This window comes from Bombyx mori, chromosome 8 (assembly GCF_030269925.1).
Source record: "Bombyx mori chromosome 8, ASM3026992v2".
Lineage (NCBI taxonomy): Eukaryota > Metazoa > Arthropoda > Insecta > Lepidoptera > Bombycidae > Bombyx > Bombyx mori.
Genome location: NC_085114.1, coordinates 1,191,288 through 1,207,822, shown reverse-complemented (window position 1 = coordinate 1,207,822; position 16,535 = coordinate 1,191,288). Strand labels below are relative to the sequence as shown.

The following is a 16,535-nucleotide window of genomic DNA, read 5'->3' as shown; positions in this document are numbered from 1 at the left end:
TGGAACTTATTGGATGAAAAGTTTAGTTGTGCTATCTGTTCGAAACAATAACATTAGGATGTTGGTCTACCAAGCAGTATTTCCTGACCTATAGAAAGCCATTCCTTTGTTGTTCCCCATCGACTGGTAATTCTGACCTAATTTGTCAGTCCTTAAAATTCATTCAATTGCTGAAATGAATTACTTTAATTTCGATGTAGAGATAGACGCGATGACGGTATCTGTCTGTGTGAGCCCACAACTAGCCTCACCATCATTAATGACACACCTATATAAAAATCGGGAATTTAATTTAACAATGTAAGTCCGGTGTGGACCGGTGGAAGGTCCAATGTGGACCGGTGTTCGAATCCCGCAGGTAGGTACCAATTTTTCTAATGAATTAATACGTACTTAACAAATGTTCACGATTGACTTCCACGACGAAGGAGGAATTGCTTGACCAGATCGGAGAAAGATATAGTGAATAACACAATGCTGAGACCACCAAACAGTTACCATTGCCTTTTTATTGGTAAGCTTTGCTTTAGGACACTGTTGCGGCGTTTGGCCTGGGGTTAGCCATTGCATTTTTCGCTTACGGCTATCGTAAAGAATCCACTTTTTATCACATGTCACAATTCGATTCAATATTCCTTCATTTCGATGAAGAAGATGAATAAAAAAAAAACAACTGAAAGTCGATAATCGAATGTTGTACATTTTTTAAACCGAAGAACCTCATAAGTACCAATTTGAAAAAAGTTTCACTTAAAAATCTCAAACCATAATGGCTCTATGTCAATTCAAAGTACCTATTACAATAAAACGGCAATTTCGTACTTTAACCCTTATTATTTTCAATGTTGATCATCATTTGGCGTATGTATAGCAATATGATAACTGTAGTTTTTGGAACGAAGTTCCTTAAGGGACGATGCGGAGGGGTACCCTAACCGGGAAAAAACTTCCGTAACGTAAGATTTTTATTATTTATGTCTAGTCTTAGTATGATGGCTATTGGCTATACAGTGTCTAATGTATAGTCTGCGTGATGACGGTTTTTCATTGTCAACGATTCTTTGGACTTGCATATTTTTATTGGAACGAAGTTCCTTACGGCAGGCTTGGAGGGGATAGGGATTTTGCTGCGCGACTGAACTGAAAAAAATGTGATAGTAAAACCGTAAGAAAAAATCCGTGGAAAAAAGTGCGTGGAATAAAACCGTTAAATGAGACGTGCGCAGGCGCGACAGTCGCATACACAAGCGAGTAGTGTATAATAAATACCTTTCTCTTTCTCCCTCTTTCTTTTCGTTCTCTCATCCATTCTCTTTCTATTTTGTAATTATTTTTATTTCTATTTTTCTATTTCTATGTAATTTTATGTTGCCAAACAAAAATAAAGAGACATATTTTGTTATTTTAGTTGATAATTTGAATTACGATGTTTTTTATTTTAAGTAATTTATTATTTCCTAAAATACTGAATTTCCTAAATACTTTCTTGTACTTAAATAAAAACTAATCAGCAAAATTTAAGAGAAAAATCAAGAAAACCTACATAAAATTGAGCACGATTTTTTTGCAATTTGTGTCGATTCTACATTAGCCGAAGGAACTTCGTTCCCACCTGGTATCCCACGACACCACATTTATATTTTTTTTACTTTGTTACACAAAATTCCTCTAAAACATTATATTATACGTATAAATGTAGTGTAGTTACTGTGATGTCGCTAAACTATAATGAAGAAATCGTTTCTCTTCGCTGTTCCTTGTCAACAGTATTAACGATATATTTGCGAGAAGAGCTAGCGCGATGTGGTTTTTACTACGTAAGTTTAATTGTTTTTTTTTCTTAACATTTATAGTGTACTAGCTTTTGCCCGTGACTTCGTCCCCGTGGGATAGTTACTTTGGCATAACGCTAAATTTTACCCACCCCTTCATTTACGTATAAAGTGAAAATATTTTTGTAGAATGTTAAGGAGCTATTTAAGGTACTAAAATCACGCTTTTTAACCGACTTCAAAAGAGGAAGCTATCAATTCGACCATATTTTTTTTAATCTATGTATGTTCACCGATTTCTCGAAAGTGCTTGAACCGATTCTGATAATTCTTTTTTCTTTTTTTCTTTTTGAAAGGGTAGACTTCCCGAATGTTCCTGTATTCATCAAGATCTGATGATAGGTCTTAGCGTGATGTTATATAGCCTATATCCTTCCTCAATAAATGAGCTATCTAACCTTGAAAGAATTTCTCAAATCGGACCAGGAGTTCCTGAGATTAGCGCGTTCAAATAAACACAAACTCTTCAGCTTTATAATATTTTTATAGTTTATTCAAGTTCATATTAATATTATTTCAACTTCTAAGAAATGTAATCATAACATGTATGAATGTCAAAACAACTACTACTGTGGTTCTACAAAGAGCCACAGAGTTCTAAGAAGAATCGGTGTTGTAATCTGAACGGATTCATTTTCTGTTACAACTGATCTTGTGTTCTGCAATATGTAGTTGATAATATTTATGATTAAAACGAATGGTTTGTTAATTAATGTCGCAAACGTTCTGTTGCTAAGCGGACAGTCACGAACATAATCGTGAATGCCTCAGTTTTATTCGAATATTCACGACCTATGATGCAGAGCCACCATCTGTGATTACGCAAATTTATAAAGTTTACGACTGATTTTATTACAATATGAGGTTTTAAACTGAATTTTAAAAACGCATCAAATGTCTTTTTTTCCCTAACTATTCGCCTAAGAGGCTATTCCAGGCTGGACGGGTAGGTGAGCTCACGGGCTCAACCTTAGAGAATTTGCTAACACTAACCCTAGCAACAGTAGTGCTTCGCTGAATCTACCACCGGATGGGAATCGCGACTCACTGAGAAAATCCGGTGAGAAACTCAGTGGGATGTGTCTATGGATTAGTTCGCTCGACAGCTCGACAAGGAAGGTGACCGGTGCTTAGGGGTCTAATGATTCAATTTTGTGTTTAACATTAGAAATATATCTGCGCGTAGTCGGAATAGTCCCTTGGCTAATAGTGAACAGGTAGAGAAAAAGAACCAATGTTCCATAGGTTTAAAAATATATTGATAAATAGGATCAATGATTAATTTTTTTTTGCTTAATAGTGTTGACTAGCTCACTGCCCACCTTATGTTAAGTGGTTACCGCAGCCCATAGACATCTACAACGTAAATGCCGCCACCCACCTCGAGATTTGAGTTCTAAGGTCTCAGTATAGTTACAACGGCTGCCTCACCCTTCAAACCGAAACGCATTACTGCTTCACGGCAGAAATAGGTAGGGTGGTGGTTCTTACCTGTGCGGACACACAAGAGGTCCTACCACCAGTAATTACGCAAATTATAATTTTGCGGGTTTGATTTTTATTACACGATGTTATTCCTTCACCGTGGAAGTCAATCGTGAACATTTGTTGAGTACGTATTTCATTAGAAAAAATGGTACCCGCCTGCGGGATTCGAACAACGTTGCATCGCTACATACGAATGCACCGAACGTTTTATCCTTTAGGCCACGACGACATCAAAATTCTATGCATATACCCATAATATACATAAAATATACACGTCTAACATATAAACCTATATAAAGATTGCCGCATTTGTCCGGTAAAATAGATACACCTATGAAGGCGTTAAATCATATTTCTAACGCATTGAAATAGTATTTTCATTTTGTTTCTTCGACGTAACAAAATTTACATAGATTTGTAATGTTATGTTAAGTATTTATTATATAATAGTATTACTTGTATAATATTATTATTCGGTTTTCACGAAAAATTTCACGGCTTATATTGGCGTTTCTTATTGTCATCGCATTGTTTCTGTCGTTGTGTTGTCTGTTCTTCGTAGACAGTTGAATATTTTGCTAACTACCGTCTGTTTTGTTACAATACGTTTGAATAACTTTATTTCTTCTAAAAGTATTTTTAATTCTAAATTTATTACATTACTAGCTGTTCCAGCCCGCTTCGCTGGGCATATAAAACTACCATTATTATTTCTCATCCCCACAAAGATTCTCATCATTAACGCCTCCGCAACTGGTGTAGGGAGTCTAACACTCATATAAATATTAGCCTATCCATTAAGTACATGTATTTTCTACATGTATATCAAGCTTCAAGCCAATCGGATGCATGGTTCAGTAGTTATAACGGAACATCCGCAAAGACCACTGTAGATTTATATATTAGTATAGATTAACTATTGTTCGGTGTGCTTCTTATAAGCAGAAATATAATATTTTAAGATAATATAAAGTATTTTTTATTTATTTATTGTTTAGATGGGTGGAACAGATCACAGCCCTCTGGTGTTAAATGGTTACTGGAGCCCATAGGCATCTACAGCGTAAATGCGCCACCCACCTTGAGACATAAGTTCTAAAGTCTCAGTATAGTTACAACGGCTGCCCCACCCTTCAAACCGAAACGCATTATGCCCACCTTGGTGGTACTTAAAGTATTTTTGAATGTTAATTAATGAATTAATACGATCGATGTCAATAAAACAAAAGCTTTTTTTTTATTGCTTTGATGTGTGGACGAGCTCACAGCCCACCTGGTGTTAAGTGGTTACTGGAGCCCATAGACATCTACAACGTAAATGCGCCACACACCTTGAGATATAGTTCTAAGGTCTCAGTATAGTCACAACGACTGCCCCACCCTTCAAACCGAAACGCATTACTGCTTCACGGCAGAAATAGGCGGGGCGGTGGTACCTACCCGTGCGGACTCACAAGAGGTCCTACCACCAGTAATTACGCAAATTATAATTTTGCGGGTTTGATTTTTATTGCACGATGTTATTCCTTCACCGTGGAAGTCAATCGTGAACATTTGTTGAGTACGTATTTCATTAGAAAAATTGGTACCCGCCAGCGGGATTCGAACACCAGTGCATCGCTCGATACGAATGCACCGGACATCTTATCCTTTAGGCCACGACGACTTCAAAATATAGTAACGTTCAAACAACTAACGCACGTTAATAGTAATTGTCGACGCTCGCGTTGATGTAGATGATGCGCTCCTATATACCTAGGCATATCCCGGCAACATTCTGCCGCTAAGAACGATTTATAAATGCACGAAGAAGAATTTACCATAAACTAACTTTTCTAGAAATAATAATCGTATTGTGTAGTTTAGAAATTTTTAATCTTTAAGGAGACTTGTCCCTGCTTTTTAAAACCAAAACAAAATATAACTTGTGGTTAGAAAAAAATATGTTTTGGAGCAAGTACATTAATGCTGGTGGAAGGGCGTGTGGTGAAGTATGAAGAAATCTTCGACAGTGTTTCTTCTTGAAGGACAAAACGAAGAATTAGGGCAAGCATAAACATCAGGTTGATTCATTCGAGACTGTACTTAGTCCAAAGGCGGTGGTAGGGTGGTGGAAATCCACATCGTAAACTGTACTAGTTTCGGAATGTCAGGTGGAACATTCGAGATCAACAACCCATCGTCTACTTCTCATTGCTAAAAATATTAGTCACCGTTTTTATCTGTAGAAACTATGTTATAGCTGTAACGAAAAGTATGCCGTTTCGCTTGATTTTTGTTAAAAGACACTTTATTTAGTGATCAAAAGTTTTTTTTTTGCAGACAAGTGAAAGGCTATTGATTGCCATGATTACTTTGTGACTTGCTTTCTAAACAAACTATCAATTGTATGTACATGAAAGTGTTCAAGGGAGGTTCAGGAATTGATGCGACTTAAGCCCCATTCCCGATCCTGCGGACAGAATGGAAAGCAGTCGACGTCGCCCAAAACACGTCATCTCGGATCCTCCCGATCCACTAACGGTGCTTTTAGGTACTTCAAGCACCGGTCACCGTCCTCGTCGAACCCGTCGCTTGCGACGAAGGGCTCGACGAGTAAATTAACTCTCAGACACAGCCCACTGAGTTTCTCGCCGGATCTTCTCAGTCGGTCGCGTTTCCGATCCGGTGGTAGATTCTGCGAAGCACGGCTCTTGCTAGGGTTCGTGTTAGCATCGTCGTCAGGTTTGAGCCCCGTGAGCTCACATACTAGCCACGGTTACACTGAAATAGCTTCTCAAGGCTAGGCTTAGGTAGGGAAAAAAAAAGCGACTTAAGCCCTTTTACATTGCCACTACTGACATGACGTCACAATCTTTATAACTATATTTTAGTTGATAAAAACTTTATTTATACAGCGTTTTTTTCCTCTTTTAATGATGTTGGTTATATACTATGTCATTGTCAATTTGTGGTTTTTTGTACACTTTTTCAATTAGTATTAATATGTGGAACATGTTGTTAAAATATATGTACTCATGCTATTTTTAGTTAATTTAGTTTAAAAAAGTTATGATTGCGCTTATAAAAACATAAACGAACCATATTGAAATATTACTACAAATTTTCCAGTGAATACATTCATGTGGTCGGTCTCAATATATTATTTTCTAGATAGTGGGATGTCCAACACATGTTTGAGATTTGTGTAAAGTCTTAGTGGTCTTAGTCTTAAAAGTCTTACTGGTGGTAGGACATACTGTGAGTTCGCACGGGTAGGTACCACCACCTTGCCTATTTCTGCCGTGAAGCAGTACTGCGTTTCGGTTTGAAGGGTGGGGCAGCCGTTGTAACTATACTTGAGACCTTAGAACTCATAATATCTCAAGGTAGGTGGCGGCATTTACGTTGTAGATGTCTGTGGACTCCGGTAACCACATTAGGTGGGCCTTGAGCTCATCCTCCCAACTAAGCAATAAAAAGGTTCAAATTCAAATTCAAAATCATTTATTTCAACTTAGATGTCAGTATGACACACTTGTTGAATGTCAAAATACAAATAACAATGTTAACTCTACCACCGGTTCCAAAAAAAGCCACAGTCCTGAGAAGAACCGGCGAAACAAACTCAGCGGGCTTTTTTTTTTGTTTTTTCTCAAATATTTTCTTCTTTTTTTTTTTAAATAAATAGAAATATTCACAATAAAAGAAAAAACAAGTCAAAAAATACAATTAAAAAAAATATAATAATAATGAAAAATGAAAAGGCCAGGAGCGAGCGCCTCATTCCCACGTAGTGCCATCTAGTAAATAATCCTTAACTTTATAATATGCCTTGTTGCACAAACGTTCCTTAACAGTTTTCTTAAATCTATGAACATGTAGTAGTTGAACGTTTAGTGGGATCTTGTTGAAAAGCTGTACACCCAGCCCCCTAAAAGAGTTGCTTATTTTCTTAATTCGAGCCGCCGGCAACGCAAGCCTATGTTTGTTCCTAGTGTTCACATTGTGCAAATCGCAGACTCTGGGGAATTCTTCAATGTTTTTACGCACGTACAATAAATTTTCAAAAATGTATTGGGACGCTAAAGTTAGAATTTTGATTTCCTTAAACTTGTCCCTCAAGGATTCCCTCGGGTGCATATTATAAATAGCACGAATAGCCCTCTTCTGCAGGATGAAAATCGTTTCGACATCGGCAGCATTGCCCCATAGCAAAATGCCATAGGAAATAACACTATGAAAATAACTAAAATAAACCAGGCGTGCCGTATCTTCATTAATATACATTCGTATTTTTTTTACCGCAAACGCTGCAGAACTAAGCCTACTCGCTAACTTGCATATGTGAGGACCCCACTGCAGCTTGGAATCAACTGTTATACCAAGAAAAACTGTCGAATCCACAAGCTCCAGTGTCTCTCCACTTACAGTAATATTAGTGTCAACTTGTCTAACATTAGGTGTGGTAAATTTTATACATTTTGTTTTTTTGTTATTTAATAACAGATTATTAACACTAAACCAATGTACCACGCGCGAGATAGCATCATTCACATCGTCATAATCTTCCAAATGTCGTTTAATTTTAAACAATAATGATGTATCATCAGCGAATAATACGACCTCGTGACGGGTTTCAATAAACTTAGGTAAATCATTGATATATACAAGAAATAGGAAGGGACCCAATATGGAACCCTGAGGAACACCCATATTAAGTAAGACACCGGACAAGACAAGTTATAAAGTCTTCAAAATTTATTGAAGTTCTTTTTTGCTTCTAGGTGGTATAAAAGCCGGGGCGACTCATGCAGCCCGGCTCGCGTACCAGGTCCTCTCTCGACGTAAGGTTGCCGAGGAAGGCGCGGCTAGACTGGCAAGAGTCTTGACCGCCTTCGATCTGACAGCGTTAGGGGTCGGCAGCACTCTAGGAGTCGGAGTGTACGTGCTAGCTGGTGACGTGGCCAAGAACTATGCCGGACCAGCTGTGGTCATATCATTCTTGCTGGCCGCAGTGGCTAGTGTGTTTGCAGGTGAGTTTTCGAGTGTGATCTTACAATTTACGAAGGATTGGTACGTTGTATCCAGTAACCAGAATTTATTTCAAAATACGGGTGGTATTTAAACTTTAGGTCAAAAGTGGTATAGGAGTGTGGTTTGACCGCCGCTGGTATTGAAACTTTTGACCGTGACAGGAAGAGTTTCGCATCTTAATTGATTAGTAAAGAGATTTTTTTATTTTTTTTTTATTGCCTTTGTAGGCAGACGAGCATACGGCCCACCTGATGGTGAGTGGTTACCGTCGCCCATGGACTTCAGCAATGCCAAGGGCAGAGCCAAGCCGCTGCCTACCGCTAACTAATTTAGATTATTAAGAGTATTTAATTATTATTCAAGCGATAGTTATCATAGAGTGCTAGATATCCGACAGAAGCCTGATTCGAGCTAATTACATTTACAAGATAAGCTTGCAATTATACAAGTTCCGAACAACCACATTCGGAGCGTATGTAGAGCAACCAAACATCCTGAGCGGTGGAATATATTTTACTGACTCTATCAATTACTCTCGATACGTGATTAAGATATGTTGTTGTAATTTCCGCTGTCCACATTAATTACAAGACCATAGACCGAACTGAAGTTAATTGGAGGCGGTAGGATAAAACGAAAATTCAATTCATTGTCTAGTGATGTTAATTTTTGTTTGGCGGGTGGGCGAGCTCGCAGCTTATCTTGTTATTAGTACTGTAGCCCATAAATTTTCCAAGGCGGTTGCTGTCTTGAGGCGTAAGGTCGATATTTTAGTTTTATTTTAAAACTTGCTGACCCAGCAGACTTTGTAGTGCCTCAATCGATCAATAAAAGACCCAAGCTTTTGTATAAAATAAACTTAAAACATACAAAAGGAATCCGCCCGACGGGGGACACGTTAAAGGAATAACAAAATTGTTTTTTTTATTATCTACCTTTTAAACCTTCTCTGGACTTTCACAAATAATTCAAGACCAAAAATAGCCAAATCGGTCCAGCCGTTCTCGAGTTTTAGCGAGACTAACGAACAGCAATTCATTTTTATATTTTAAAACTACGGTCTCCCATTCCAAGTGGAATTAAATAACTTCTTGGCGGCAAAAACGGTCAGCGTAATTGTGGTTCTATCTGATAGAGCTCACGGTACCTTTCAGTTTGAAGTTTAGAAAAAACTAATTTTAATTTAATTGAAAATTCCAATTCGAATTCCAAAATACGAATTGTAATTGAAAAGTTCTACTTAAAGTCTTAAAATGTTTTTTATTTTAAATATTTACTTACTTATTGTTAACATAGAAGTAGAAACACAATCATAATTTGCATCTGTGCTTGAACTAGGTGGTAAAACCTGTATCTCAAGCAGCAGTGCTCCTCGTACTGAGAATACATAATCTTTACTTCAGATACCTACACAAAAATACAAAATTACTAGAAATTCAAGTGAAGTGTCAAAAGTGACAATATGTGAGCTTAAAATGTTACAATTAACAAAAGTGTGATATTGAAATGATTGTATTAATGTACCCTCTGTGTGTAATGAGTGGGAGTAAGAGGGTATGTGTGTGGGTGTAATAAAAAAATATTAAAAGTTATTTAATAAAGTTTCAGTGTCTTTAAGGCAGAGTCTTAGAGTCATGAAACATTATTTATTAGATTTTGAGATTTTATTTGAGACATTTATTTTTCTAATTTCCAGGCTTGTGCTATGCTGAGTTCGGTGCTCGCGTGCCGAAGGCGGGCTCGGCGTACGTGTACAGCTATGTGTGCGTGGGCGAGTTCATAGCTTTCATAATCGGATGGAATCTCATACTCGAATATATTATAGGTAAGTCATTGAATCCTCTTGTCGTGGTCGCCGGTAATTACGGATTCTCCCGATCCATTAACGGTGCTTTTAGGTACCACAAGCACCGGTCATATGTTTGGGCTAGTTATAGATATCCGGTCACCGTCCTCGTCGAACCCGTCACTTGCGAAGAAGGGCTCGACGAGTGAATTAACCCATAGACACAGCCCACTGAGTTTCTCGCCGGATCTTCTGAGTGGGTCGCGTTTCCGATCCGGTGGTAGATTCTGCGAAGCACTGCTCTTGCTAGGGTCAGTGTTAGCAACGCCTCCTGGTTTGAGCCCCGTGAGCTCACCTACTAGTTCAGGTTACGCTGAAATAGCCTTTCAAGGCTATTAGCTTAGGTAGGAAAAAAAAGGCGTTTTATGTGTAATCTTATATGTTAACTAACTTTGTGCCCCATCACTAGATTCGAATGATTTATTTAGATGTTTTAATAGAATTACAATGCTTAGGTATACGAAAGCATTCACCGCAATCTCAGTCAAACAAGGGTTGGTTTTCAAGAGTGTTTTTCAGTTGTAACATTTAGTAATTGATAATATTAGACGGTAGTTGTTGAAAGTGGTAAATGTTTTTTTTATAGCTTATCTAAGCTATTAATTTTTATTTATTTATTTATTGCTTAGATGGGTGGACGAGCTCACAGCCCACCTGGTGTTAAGTGGTTACTGGAGCCCATAGACATCTACGACGTAAATGCGTCACTCACCTTGAGATATAAGTTCTAAGGTATAGCTACAACGGCTGCCCCATCCTTCAAACCGAAACGCATTACTGCTTCACAGCAGAAATAGGCAGGGTGGTGGTAGCTATCCGTGCGGACTCACAACAGGTCCTACCACCAGTAATTACGCAAATTATAATTTTGCGGGTTTGATTTTTATTACACGATGTTATTCCTTCACCATGGAAGGCATTTGTTGAGTACGTATTTCATTAGAAAAAATGGTACCCGCTTGGGATTCGAACACCGGTGCATCGCTCAACACGAATGCGCCGGACGTGTTATCCCTTAGGCCACGACGAGTTCAACTACGTATTGGTATTGTATTGGTTGGTGACGCGTCAGGCGCGGCGTCGGTGGTGAAGGCGCTGAGCGAGTACTTGGACTCGTTGCTGAACAAGGCGATCTCGTCGCACCTGGAGGCCGCGCTGCCCATCGACTCGCCGCACCTGGCCGACTACCCCGACGTCTTCGCCTTCTCCGTCATCATGGCTTTCTCTGGTGAGGATCTCGTCGAAGGGCTCGACGAGTAAATTAACCCACAGACACAGCCCACTGAGTTTCTCGCCGGATCTTCCCAGTGTGCTTAGTGCTAGTTTTTTAACGTTCTCGATAGCGTAAACGTTAAGTCAATTTTGTATGCAGTTGGAATAGCGCCCCTAGCGGCAAACCTACGCAAACAATCCCATTCCATACAAACATGAGCTAACTTTTACGCTATCAAAAACGTTAAAAAACTCGCACTAAGCACACAGTGGGTCGCGTTTCCGATCCGGTGGTAGATTCTGCGCAGCACGGCTCTTGCTCACCTACTCGCCCGGTGACGATGATATCGTATCATAAGACCATCAGCTTAGGAAGGAAAAAAAGGTAGGGTTTTTTAGCTTACACTTTTTTTAACTTTGGGGACTCTCACTTTACGGATACCCGGCCGATAAGGATCGGTGCCGGGCTGTGTCGGACTCCGCGCCTCCGGTGAAAAAGAGGTCGCGGACCGAAGAAGTTCTTTTCCAATTGGTCATAGGAGACTACGCCTTTAAAATGATGATGAGTTGAGCTCAGCTCTCGCCGAATCCATCCAGCCTAACGACTAGCCACTAAACCCCATCGAACTCCTTCACTCTGGCTGAGCGGGAACCCAGGTACCGCCATGCGCGCGGCATGTGCCCGTCTTCGCCGGCTCCTACCCCAATGTTACGTTGGGCGGGATTTATCACCGGGGACTTCTTCTCCCTCTCATTTACACGACTCGTGAGGGACGCACCGGAGCCACAGCGCACCATTGACAAGTCCTGGCTTGAAGGATAAGGCGGCCGCAGTGCCCGTATCGACGGCCGGTGTTCGAATCCCGCAGACAGATCCAAAATATTCTAATAAAATACGTACTTAACACATGGTCACGAATGATATCGATGGAGGAGGAAAAAGATCATGAAATTAAATAAACTCGTAATGAAATAATACATCAGTACACGTCAATGCCAGGACACAATGCGCATAGTAAGGCCGCACCGACTTGCTCATTGGGCCGCGGAGCAGGCGCGCTTACCCGTGCCAGGGTGCTGGCGATATTTATCTTGTGAAACCCAGAATTTAAAATTTCAATCCTCTAATACTGCCATGTAGGACACCGGTGCCCTACGAGGCGCACTGAAGTACTTATATCGATTTTTGTTACTAAGTCGCCTGGATTGCCTAACTTTGCCTTGACAGAACAAACCAACAGTCGATTGATATATCTCTATAAACATTTCGCAATACTAAGTGCGTCTGTTTGTGCGTGCGCAGTGGCGCTGTCGTTCGGCGTGAAGGAGTCCACGAAGTTCAACAATGTGTGCACCGCCATCAACCTCTGCGTCGTGCTCTTCGTCATCGTCTCCGGCTCGCTCAAGGGTAACTCTACGTGTAAACATATAGAGTCAATGTGCTCACAGAGAAACGGAATGTTCCAACAAGATCTAAGCTAAATCTGCTGACGCATACAATGGAAGCTGTAAGGATAATACAAATCGAAATAATCAGAAAGCGACATTCGTTGCCAATGTAAGCTTTAGTCATTTTTTTAACCCGTAAGTAAGCCTATTTGGTGAGCCAGTAACGTATAGCAAAGAAAGCGACTCCTGTCTCATGCGAGGGCATTGACCTTGTACTTTGTGTAATAGTCAAACGTTTAAACCACGTCTGAGCTTATTCAAATGGGAGGGTAAACGTACATGTTGTGCCCGCAGCGGACACGAGCAACTGGCGCATTCCGGAGTCGGAGGTGCCCAAGGACGAGGGGCGGAGCTACGGCACCGGGGGGTTCGCGCCCTACGGACTCGCCGGCATCATCCGGGGCGCCGCCGTCTGCTTCTACGGGTTCATCGGTACGGTACAGCAGCGCGCCCGCCCCCGCGCGGGGTGGACGCGCTCTCACGGCGGCGCTGTGCAGGGTTCGACTGCGTGGCGACGGCGGGCGAGGAGGCGCGGCGCCCGCAGCGCAGCATCCCGGCGGCCGTGGCGGGCTCGCTGCTCGTCGTGTTCCTGGCCTACTGCGGCGTGTCCTGCGTGCTCACGCTCGTGCTGCCCTACTACCTGCAGGTACCCGCGCCCCCGCGCCGCGCACCCCTCCCTCGCTCCCCCCTCGCGCTCCCCTCTCGCGCTCCCCTCGCCGCTGCTTAATACATTCTGTGTCTTGTACCAAAAAAATTGCAATTTTTTATTTTAGGACGAAAAAGCGCCATTCCCGTTTGTATACGATCGTCTAGGCTGGCCGTGGGCTAAGTATGCGGTCAGTGTTGGAGCCATATGCGCCCTGTGTTCAAGGTAATAAAATGCATTTTTCTTATTCTTTAATTATATATAAAATAATTCAAAAAACTTAATTCTTTATATCTTTTCCAAATTTAGAACATAGTTTGTTTGAGCTTGCCACTAGGGGTACGTCGGGTTCGCTTATGACGCAATATTAATTAGCGAAACGTTTATTTTTTATAAAATTATTAATAGACATTTTGATCAAAATATGTCAGTGCTAGCAGAGAGTATAAAGCAAGCTCAGCCCACCGTCGAGTAGTATTACTACACTTTGATTAAGAACTGAACGACTAGTGACGTTCCCAGTGTGCTGACACGACAATGTGACTGTCGTGCTTAGTTTTTTTTTATTACCCTTCTAGGCAGACGAGCATACAGCCCACCTGATGGTGAGTGGTTACAGTCGCCCATGGACTTCAGCAATGCTAGGGGCAGAGCCAAGCCGCTGCCTACCGTTAAGTACTTTCCACAAGCCTCGTTTGAAGAAGGACATGTCATAGCGCTCGGAAAACACCGTGGAGGGGAACTCATTCCATAGCCGGATGGTACGTGGCAAAAAAGACCTCTGGAAACGCACTGTGGGTGACCGCAGTGGCTCCGGGTAGTATGGATGAACTCTACTCCGGTGGCGGGCGGTGCGATGGTAAAAACGAGATATCGGATTAGTGTACTGACATGACAATGTGCCTGTCGTGCTCAGTGCGCTGACATGACAAGGTGTGTTGTGTCGTTCAGTTTGATGGGCGCGGTGTTCCCGTTGCCGCGGATCATCTACGCGATGGCGTCGGACGGGCTGCTGTTCCGGTGGCTGGGCCGCGTCAACGAGAAGTACCAGACGCCGCTCGTCGGGACCATCACGGCCGGCTTCCTCACCGGTCAGTGTACCCACTGCTGGCCCTTCATCGTCCTTCAGGACTTTTAATGATATAGGGTGTGATTTCAAAGGTGCTCTACCATGTTGAGAAGCTCAACTATTCTAAATGTACCCCGCCTAACAGGTTACAAACTACAACAACGTACAAAAAAGTTTGTGAATCAATAAGGTATACAGCGCAAACATGCGCAAAACAGTAGTCTATGAAGTAATGCCATATGGCATGACATTTCGTACCGCGTAATATGGCATTAGAACAGTACTTAGTACTCTAAACATGACCTGTCAAAAATATGCCTGTAATGTTTAATTTGTATAGCCCGCTAACAATTACATATGTCTTTTTGTACTGAATGTTCGGGTGTCATAAATTATAGACCTTTTATTATTACCAAGTAAACTCTATACAAGTTTATTTAAGATTTTTTTATATGTATAAATAAACTCAATTAATATTTGTATTTTTATTTACAACTTACAAATAGTACATAATTGCGACTTGTTTTTTGAAACCCGAATAGTACAGTACTTAGAACAGAACGCAACGGACAACGGACATCTACATGTGAACCGACCTTTATATAATATGTTCTATGGATATGAACGTCATGTTTAGTGTTACGTGACATGCTAAATTTTGCCGGGTAATAGGTACTGTTACAATACGCGGTCGGCCTATATTACGCGTACTCTATGGGTGTTCCAGAACTCAATGTCAAGCTGAAACGGGGTGACAGGATTGATTACAACCATCATGAGAAAAATCAGAAAAAAAATTTATCCTATGCAGTTTGGAAATTATGGGCATTTAAGAAAAACTTGGGGCAGTTGTGTAATTTATTTTGACTGTGGTTCTAGAAATGTTATTTAGGGTTACGGTTCCAAAATTTAAATGAACAAAAATAAGAAAAATTAACCACAATAACCGAAAAATTGTTACAGTTTGACCAAATTTCTAGGTTTTTCTTAAATGCCCATAATTTCCAAATTGCATTGGATAGATTCTTTTTTCTGATTTTTCTCATGATAGTAACAATAAATACTGTCACCCCCTTTCGGCTTGATGTTGATTTCTGGGACACCTTTATATAGAGCACAATATTTGTAACAATTGAGCAAAATATTTGTCCCTGCAGATATTATTTTTTTTAAATATTGCTAACAATCTAATTGAAAATCAGGTACGTTGGCCATGATATTCAAACTGGAGCAGCTGATTCACATGATGTCCATCGGCACTTTGCTGGCGTATTCTATGGTCGCTTCGTGCGTGTTACTACTTAGGTGAGAATAAAGAAATCTTTTTTAAAATTTTATTATACATGTTTTCTAACACAAGACAAATTTTTGATATTAAACAAAATATATTGATAACAGCGCCATCTAGTACGCAAAAATGTTTTATTAGAAATTTTGACGACAGCGCCATCTAGTGTCGTGTGAGTGACATGCTGTGATTGTACAGATACGAGGCGAGTCCGCAGCGCGCCGGCGCCGAGCGAGCCGCGCCCTCGCGCCGCACCGCCACCACCGTCACCGTGCTGGTCACGCTCTACGGTAACTGCGACTTTTTTCCTACCTATTGTAGTAACCTCGAGAGGTTATACCAAATTCACTGAGCAAGTAGGTGAGGCTATGGGCATAGATAATACACATAAATTAGTTAAAGATAAGCAACTCAGGCATTCAAAAAAAATGATTACGGGCGTCGGCCACTAGATGGCCTCGCTTCGATTAGTTTCTCATTGCTCCTGTAGATGGCATTATTGTCTGAGTTTAGTTATACAATAATTAAATGCCTTAACTTTGACAACGTATAAGTTTAGAGGCATTCGCTACAAGATGTCGCTAGTTTTCATAAAAAAAAAGTCTTTGTTTTCGACGGTTCTGGGGTAGTTCGGTGATATAAAATAAAATAGGGGACTGCATTAATACGATAAGTGTAATATTTGGTTA

At 40.6% G+C, this 16,535-nt stretch overlaps 1 protein-coding gene across 2 annotated transcripts in view; it reads left to right on the top strand.

Annotated features, from left to right (window-relative positions):
• Window positions 1–16,535, top strand: part of LOC101735503 (cationic amino acid transporter 2) — a 44,232-nt gene that overhangs the window by 1,977 nt on the left and 25,720 nt on the right. The window contains exons 1-11 of one of the 2 annotated variants that reach the window (XM_021347459.3): window positions 1,674–1,817; window positions 8,087–8,335; window positions 10,033–10,161; window positions 11,255–11,410; window positions 12,698–12,802; window positions 13,138–13,275; window positions 13,341–13,489; window positions 13,617–13,714; window positions 14,441–14,580; window positions 15,761–15,863; window positions 16,045–16,136. In XM_021347459.3, the coding sequence (XP_021203134.2) occupies window positions 1,802–1,817; window positions 8,087–8,335; window positions 10,033–10,161; window positions 11,255–11,410; window positions 12,698–12,802; window positions 13,138–13,275; window positions 13,341–13,489; window positions 13,617–13,714; window positions 14,441–14,580; window positions 15,761–15,863; window positions 16,045–16,136 (1,375 nt within the window). In that variant the 5' untranslated portion in view covers window positions 1,674–1,801. Of the gene's footprint in view, window positions 1–1,673; window positions 1,818–8,086; window positions 8,336–10,032; window positions 10,162–11,254; window positions 11,411–12,697; window positions 12,803–13,137; window positions 13,276–13,340; window positions 13,490–13,616; window positions 13,715–14,440; window positions 14,581–15,760; window positions 15,864–16,044; window positions 16,137–16,535 lie in introns of those variants that run through there. The other variant, XM_004925325.5, reaches the window with a different exon arrangement.